The 8,537-nt window shown below is 47.5% G+C and overlaps 1 protein-coding gene across 1 annotated transcript; it reads right to left on the bottom strand.

The window, feature by feature from the left end:
- Positions 1–686: 686 nt before the first annotated feature.
- On the bottom strand, positions 687–8,179 carry LOC139235384 (zinc finger protein 436-like). Its single transcript, XM_070866522.1, has 2 exons — positions 7,943–8,179; positions 687–1,836 (listed from the first exon to the last, which is right to left on the bottom strand). Exon 2 carries the CDS (start codon positions 1,725–1,727, stop codon positions 942–944), a length of 786 nt encoding a protein of 261 aa, XP_070722623.1. The 5' UTR covers positions 1,728–1,836; positions 7,943–8,179; the 3' UTR covers positions 687–941.
- Between the last annotated feature and the right edge of the window lie 358 nt (positions 8,180–8,537).

Below are 8,537 nucleotides of genomic sequence, written 5' to 3'. Positions count from 1 at the left end.
GTTTGAGCAGGGTCAGTTCATGAATGCTCAAGCTAAGAGGTGCCAGGGATCGGGAGCAGCGGCAGTAAATAAAATCTAAATGTAAATTCCGATGTAGTTTATCTTCATTTATTCCTATTATAATAGCTTTTGCTGAATGTGGCCCATGCCTAGTGCCAGGGTATCGGATCAGGCCCACCATAGAAAATGAGACAATGTCAACCGGATTCGCCCATTCACCAACCGAACAACTTCTTTACAAACTCAAGCTAGTTTGTAAGGCGTGACCATGTTTCCCAGAATCCATGTTCAGTATCTGTAATGGCCCCTTCCGTTTCCCCATGATCGAAAACAGCATCTCTCAGGATCCCTTCAAGCACCTTCCCAGTGATCGAGGTCACGTTGATGGGCCTTCAGTTCCCAACTTGTGGCCAATTTGCAAAACTTGAACTGTGTGTGCTACCTTCCAATCTCGGGGAACAACCCATGACTCTAGAGCTGATGGAGATATGGGCAAAGTGCTGACAGAGCACCCGTCCCATCTCTTTAAACACCCTTGGGTGGATATCATCCGTACCTTACAATGTCAAGGTGAACCCGCATAGCGACTTTGCTGTCAATGAAGAGTGATTAGAATGACCAAAGTGCCATTTGCCCCTCTCAGTGTGACCCTGAAGGACTGTGTCCAGGCTGAAGTTCTCCCCCCTTACGATCCTCCGCCCAGATTGTCCTCACTGAGCTCCAGCCAGGTGATGCTAAACTCTCGGGTGGGAAAGAAAGAAATCCACACCAATGTGTTGAAAGCAACAAGAATTTATTTGTCTTTCTCCCAAATATTAAACTCCAGTCCAGTTACAGGAGTTATTGACATCAGCGGAAACAAACCCCAACTGTCAGAATGAATATGGTTCAGTCCGGATGTGATTAACAGCAGCAATAATAGCAGAATCCCACCCCTGCAGTCACTTGTGAACTCTCTGGTGTTTCAGCAGGGTGGATGACTGAGTGAATCCCCTCCCACACTCAGAGCAGATGAACGGCCTCTCCCCGGTGTGAACTCGCTGGTGTGTCAGCAAGTGGGATGACTGAGTGAATCCCCTCCCACACTCAGAGCAGGTGAATGGCCTCTCCTCAGCGTGAATTCGCTGGTGCCTCAGCAGGTGGGAGGACCGAGCGAATCCCTTCCCACAATCGGAGCAGGTGAACGGCCTCTCCCCGGTGTGAACGCGCTGGTGTGCCAGCAGGTGGGAGGACCGAGGGAATCCCTTCCCACAATCGGAGCAGGTGAACGGCCTCTCCCCAGTGTGAACTCGCTGGTGTATCAGCAGGTTGGATGACTGAGTGAATCCTTCCCCACACTCGGAGCAGGTGAATGGCCTCTCCCCAGTGTGAACTCGCTGGTGCCTCAGCAGGTCGGCTGACCGAGTGAATCCCTTCCCACAATCGGAGCAGCTTAACGGTCTCGCCTCAGTGTGAACTCGCTGGTGTATCAGCAGGTTGGATAATTGAGTGAATCCCTTCCGACACTCAGAGCAGCTGAATGGCCTCTCCCCAGTGTGAACTCGCCGATGTGTTTCCAGCTGGGATGGGTAGTTGAAACATTTCCCACAGTCCGCACATTTACACAGTTTCTCCCCAGTGTGACTGCACTTGTGTTTCTCCAGGTTGGATGATCGGCTGAAGCCTTGTCCACACACAGAGCACGTGTACTGTTTCTCCCCGCTGTGAACAGTGCTTTTTGCTTCCATGATCAAATGCCGATGATATTCCGTTCCCGATGAATCGAGTGACTCCGTCAGATCTTAATGTGATGTTTGGTTTGGGCCTCTGGTTGACAAATCCTCCCCTTTTAATACCCTGTAAAGTGAGTTTCAAACAGGAAAAAGGGTGGGAGAGAGAGAACCCACAAAAACACAAAGGCAGGTTGTGAAATTGAGCTGAATGAACCTGGCTATTTGTGCAGCCATCAGCAGAAGAAAAGTGACCATGAAAGCTGACAGATTGTTGTAATAACCCAACTGGTCACTAATGTCCTGCAGGGAAGGGAACCCACCACCCGGTCTGGACCGACACAAGACTCTGGCCTCTATGGGAGGAGGGAGAGGTGGGCGGGGTGAAGGGGAGGGAATTTAAAGATCTGCAACTCGACCAGAACTTTGACAGAACCTCCCAAACCCGCAACCTATCCCGCCGAGATGGACCATAGCAGCAGGTGCATAGAAATCCATCACCTCCAAGTTCCCCTCCAAGTCTCACACCATCCTGACTTGGGCATATATCACCGTTCCTACATCGTCACTAGGTGAAAATCCTGGAACTCCTCACCTAACAGCATTGTGGGAGGGCCTTCACCACACGGACTGCAGCAGTTCGAGAAGGCCCACCATCACCTTGTCAAGGGGCAAATGGAAATTGGAAATATATTCTGGCTCTACGAGCGACACCCACATCCTAAGAATGGATTAAAACAAATCTGTATATTGAAAGGCTCTACAGAAATACTTGTTCCTAAAACAATACTCTTCTACATTGTGCGGGCAGTGTCTGTTTCACAACCTAATCTCCCCTAGAATCCACCGCCGTTGACAGTCTCTCATCGGAAATTGTTGGTCCCAGAGATTCTGGGTGTTAAACCCAGCAGCTTCTCCCCCTCTCCATTCCAGGTCAAACTGATACAACAAACAGACGCACACAGGAGGCCAGGGAGCGACTTCCGTATCCAGCACCCACCCTGATACAGAGCGGCTCTGGATTGGTCGCTCTGTGTTTCCAGTATCGATGCACTGAAGATCAGCATATGAGGGAGAAGGGAATAGAGGCTTATGCTGAGAGAGTTAGAACCATAGAATCAGAGAATGGTTACAGCACGGAACAAGACCATTCGGCCCGTCGAGCCTGTGCTAGCTCTCTGCAAGAGCACCTCAGCTAATCCCACTCCCCCGCCCTTACCCCACAGCCATGCAAATGTTTTTCTTTCAGGTACTTATCCAACTCCCTTTTGAAAGCCGTGATTGAGTCTGCCTCCACCACCCTTTCAGGCCGTGCAATCCGGACATTAAACACTCGCTACGCAAAAAGATTTTTTCTTGTGTCGCCTCTGGTTCTTTTGCCAATCACCTTAAATCTGTGTCCTCTGGTTCTCGACCCTTCTGCCAATGGGAACAGTATCTCTCGATCTACTCTGGCATGACCACTCATGATTTTGAACACCTCGATCAAATCTCCTCTCAACCTTCCCTGCTCTAAGGGGAACACAAGAAATAAGAGCGGGAGTAGACCATTTGGCCCCTCGAGCCTGCTCCATCATTCAATAAAATCATGGCTGATCTGATCCTGGACTCAACTCCACTTCACTTCCCCCTCGCTCCCATAAACCTTTACTCCCATATCGCTCAAAAAATCTGTCTATCTCCGCCTTAAAAAAATTCAATGATCCAGCCTCCACAGCTTTCTGGGGCAGAGAATTCCACAGAATTAGAACCCTCTGAGAGAAAAAATTCCCCCTCATCTCAGTTTTAAATGGGCAACCCCTTATTCTGAAACAATGCCCCCTAGTTCTAGATTCTCCTATGAGTGGAAATATCCTCTCTGCATCCACCTTGTCAAGCCCTCCAGTATGTTTTAAGTTTCAATAAGATCACCTCTCATTCTTCTGAACTTCAATGAGTACAGGTCCAAACTACTCAACCTTTCTTCATAAGTCAATGCCCTCATCTCAGGAATCAACCTAGTGAATCTTCTCTGAACTGCCTCCAATGAAAGTATATCCTTCCTTAAATATAGAGACCAAAACTGTACGCAGTACTCCAGGTGTGGCCTCACCAATACCCTGTACAGTTGTAGCAGGACTTCTCTGCTTTTATACTCTAGCCCCCTTGCAACCCCAGCTGCTCCTGTTTTGTACAGGTTCATCATAATATCCATGCGTTTGTACTCGATACTTCTATTTGTAAACAGAGATACTGTCAAGTGTAGTATAAACAGGGACAGGGTCTAGTGTAATATAAACCGAGACTGGGTCATGTGTAATTATAAACAGTGACATGGTCTAGGGTAATATTTAGAATGACTCCTGGTGCCATGAGCTAGTGAGTACAGAAATAGGAGGATAGAGCAGATGAATGCCTGGCTGGAGAGATGTTGCAGGAGGGAGGGCTTTAGATTCCTGATGCATTGGGACCGCTTCTGGAGAGAGGTGGGACCTGTACAAGCCGGACGGGTTGCACCTGAACAGAGCCGGGACCAATATCCTCGTCTAGGGCGGGGGGGGGGGGGGGGGGGGGGTTTGTCAGTGCTGTTGGGGAGGGTTTAAACTAGCTTGGCAGGGGATGGGAACCTGAGAATAGATTCAGTGGGAGGGAAGTAAAGCTGGAATTAGAAAGCAAAAATATAGAAAGTGAGTTGGAAGGACAGAGGAAAAAAGCAGGAAAAACAGGAAAAAAAACAAATTTAAAAGCTCTTTGTCTAAATGCACATAACATTTGTAACAAAATAGATGAATTGACGGCACAAATATGTACAAATGGGTACGATCTGATACCCATTACAGAGATGTGGTTGCAAGGTGACCAGGACTAGGAACTAAATATTCAGGGATATTTGACAATTTGGAAGGACAGACAGAAAGGAAAAGGAGGCGGGGCAGCTCTGTTAATAAAGAATGAGATCAGTGCGTTAGTGAGAAACGATATTTGCTCAGAGGATCAAGATATTGAATCAGTTTGGGTGGAGATGAGAAATAATAAAGGGAAAATCACTGGTGGACAGAGTCTATAGGCCCCTAACAGTAGCTACACTGTTGGACGGAGTATAAATCAAGAAATAATGGAGGCTTGTAATAAAGGAACGGCAATAATTATGGGTGATTTTAAACTTCATATTGATTGGACAAAGCAAATTGGCCAGGGTAGCCTTGAGGAGGAGTTCATAGAGTGTATCTGGGATAGTTTCCTTGAACAGTATGTTGTGGAACCAACCAGGGAGCAGGCTATCTTAGATCTAGTACTGTGTAATGAGGCAGGATTAATAAATGATCTGGTACTAAAAGATCCTCTCGGAATGAGTGACCATAATATGGTTGAATTTCAAATTCAACCATATTCTGGTTGGTGAGAAAGTTGGTTCTCAAACCAGGGTCCCAAGCTGAAATAAAGGAGATTACAATGGTATGAGGGCAGAGTTGGCTAAATTGGACTGGGAAAATAGATTAAAGAATGGGATGGTTGATGAGCAGTGGCAGACATTGAAGGAGATATTTCATAACCTGCAACAAAAATATATCCCAATGAGAAGCAAAGACTGTAAGAGACGGGATAACCATCCGTGGCTAACTAAGGAAATAAGGGAGGTATCAAATTGAAAACAAAGGCATACAGTGTGGCCAAGTCTAGTGGGAGGCCAGAGATGTATGACATTTTTAAAAGCCAGCAGAGAACGGCTAAAAATATGATTGAGAGGGAAGATAGATTATGAAAGAAAACTAGCACAAAATATAAAAACAGATAGTAAGAGTCCTTCATGGTAGAAGACACTAAAAACATCCCAGCAGTGGATAAGCGAGGGGCTATAGATAGGGAGGAACGCAATACAATCACTATCACTAATGACGTAGTACTAGGTAAAATAACAGGACTAAAGGCAGACAAGTCCCCTGGACCTGATGGCTTGCATCCTCGGATCTTAAGAGAAGTGGCTGCAGAGATCATGGATGCATTGGTTGTAATCTACCAAAATTCCCTGGATTCTAGGGTGGTCCCAACAGATTGGAAAGCCGCAAATGTAACGTGCCTATTTGAAAAAGGAAGCTGACAAAGAGCAGGACAATTTAGACCAGTTAGTCTAACATCTGTCATTGGGAAAATGCTGGATCCATTATTAAGGAAGCAGTAGCAGGACATTTGGAAAAGCATGATTCAATCAAGCAGATTCAACATGGTTTTATGAAAGGGAAATCATGTTTGACAAATTCACTGGAGTACTTTGAGGATGTAATGAGCAGGGTGGATAAGGGGGAAGCAGTGGGTGTGGTGTATTTGGATTTCCAGAAGGCATTCGATAAGGTGCCACATAAGAGGTTACTGCACAAGATAAAAGCTCACAGGGTTGGAGGTAATGTATTAACGTGGATAGAGGATTGGCAAACCAACAGAAAACAGAGGGTCGGGATAAATGGTCATTTTCCAGTTGGCAAACATGACTAGTGGGGTGCCGCAGGGATCGGTGCTGGGTCTTCAACTAATTACAATCCATATTAATGACTTGGATGAAGGGACCGAGTTTGCTGTTGTTACAAAAATTGTGCGGAGGACACAAAAAATCTGCAAAGGGATATAGACAGGTTAAGTGAGAGGGCAAACATTTGGCAGATGGAGTATAATGTGGGAAAATATGAAGTTATCCACTTTGGCAGAAATAATAGAAAAGCAAATTATAATTTAAATGGAGAAAAATTGCAAAGAGCTGCATTACAGAGAGACTTGGGGGTCTTGTGCATGAAACACAAAAAGTTAGTATGCAGGTACGGCAAGTAATCAGGAAGGCAAATGGAATGTTGGCCTGTATTACAAGGGGGATAGAGTATAAAAGCAGAGAAGTCCTGCTGCAACTGTAAAGAGTATTGGTGAAGCCACACCTGGAGTACTGCGTACAGTTTTGGTCTCCGTATTGAAGGAAGGATATACTTGCATTGAAGGCTATTCAGAGAAGGTTCACTAGGTTGATTCCGGAGATAGGGGGTTGACTTCTGAGGATAGGTTGAGTAGCTTGGGCCTATACACATTGGAGTTTCGAAGAATGAGAGGTGATCTTATTGAAACTTAATGATAATGAGGGGGCTCGCCAAGGTGGATGCAGAGAGGATATTTCCACTCATAGGGGAAGCTAAAACTCGGGGGACATAGTCTCAGAATAAGGAGCCGCCCATTTAAAAGTGAGATGAGGAGGAATTTCCTCTCTGAGGGTGGCAAATCCCTGGAATTCTGTGCCCCAAAGAGCTGTGCAAGCTGAGTCATTGAATAATTTAAGGTGGAGATAGACACATTTTTGAACGATAAGGGAATAAAGGGTTATGGGGAGCGGGCAGGGAAGTGGAGCCGAGGCCATGATCAGATCAGCCATGATCTTATTGAATGGGGAGCAGGCTCGAGGGGCCAAATGGCCTACTCCTGCTTCTATTTCTTATGTTATAGACTGTTTTCCCTCCACTCCCAATTTTCACCACCAATTCTGGCTGCGTTCAGTTCGACACTCAGTGGCTCCGCTCCATCTCCTTACCTGAAGGTGCTGACTCTGGCTGGGTTTAGTTCTGCACTCACTGCTTCCCCTCCCCTGAAGGTGCTGACTCTGGTTGGGTTCAGTTCTACACTCATTGGTTCCCCTCCCCTGAAGGTACTGACTCTGGTTGGGTTCAGTTCTACACTCATTGGTTCCCCTCCCCTGAAGGTGCTGACTCTGGCTGGGTTCAGTTCTACACTCATTGGTTCCCCTCCCCTGAAGGTGCTGACTCTGGCTGGGTTCAGTTCTACACTCACTGGTTCCCCTCCCCTGAAGGTACTGACTCTGGCTGGGTTCAGTTCTACACTCACTGGTTCCCCTCCCCTGAAGGTGCTGACTCTGGCTGGGTTCAGTTCTACACTCACTGGTTCCCCTCCCCTGAAGGTACTGACTCTGGCTGGGTTCAGTTCTACACTCACTGGTTCCCCTCCCCTGAAGGTACTGACTCTGGCTGGGTTCAGTTCTGCACTCACTGGTTCCACACCCCTGAAGGTACTGACTCTGGCTGGGTTCAGTTCTACACTCACTGGTTCCCCTCCCCTGAAGGTACTGACTCTGGCTGGGTTCAGTTCTACACTCACTGGTTCCCCTCCCCTGAAGGTTCTAACTCTGGTTGGGTGCAGTTCCAGACACTGACATCTTTCACTTTGTTCCGGCACCAAGATAGCAGCGCATGCGCTATGCTACTTACTGAACCAAGATGGCGGAGCGATGAACCTGCCTTCCTGTACCAAGCTGGCCGCCGTTAGTCTGGGCCTGTGACCGGGAGAACGACCCGAAGCTGCAACCGCCGATATTCCGGTTATTATTCCGGGCTTGCGGCGGGCACCGGATGTTTATGAAGCATCCCCGGCACCCCGCTGGTCCATTATTCCGCTCCGTCCCGCTGAAAAGGCACATCTAAGGAGCCTGTCCAAACTGTGTCTCCTCCGCCATTACACGCACCGCGCATGCTCCAAACACATCCAAGATCGGCGCCTGCGCACTGAGCTCCTGTAGTCTGGGTGCGGCACATTCTTCCGCGCGGGGCATGCTGGGTACATAAGACCATGAGAAATTTGAGCAGGAGTGGGCCACCCGGACCCCTGAGCCTGCTCCCCATTCAATAAGATCATGGCTGGTCTGATCATAGACTCAGCTCCACCTCTCTGCCCGCTCCACAGAACCCTATACTCCATTATCGCTCAAAAATCTGGCTATCTCCGCCTTAAATATATTCAATGACCCAGCCTCCACTGCTCTCTGGGGCAGAGAATTCCAAAGATTTACAATCCTCTGAGAGAAGA

The sequence above is a fragment of the Pristiophorus japonicus genome, chromosome 23 (assembly GCF_044704955.1).
Source record: "Pristiophorus japonicus isolate sPriJap1 chromosome 23, sPriJap1.hap1, whole genome shotgun sequence".
Classification (NCBI taxonomy): Eukaryota; Metazoa; Chordata; class Chondrichthyes; family Pristiophoridae; genus Pristiophorus; species Pristiophorus japonicus.
The sequence above is the reverse complement of the archived record's forward strand: the minus strand, read 5'-3'. Positions and strand labels throughout refer to the sequence as shown.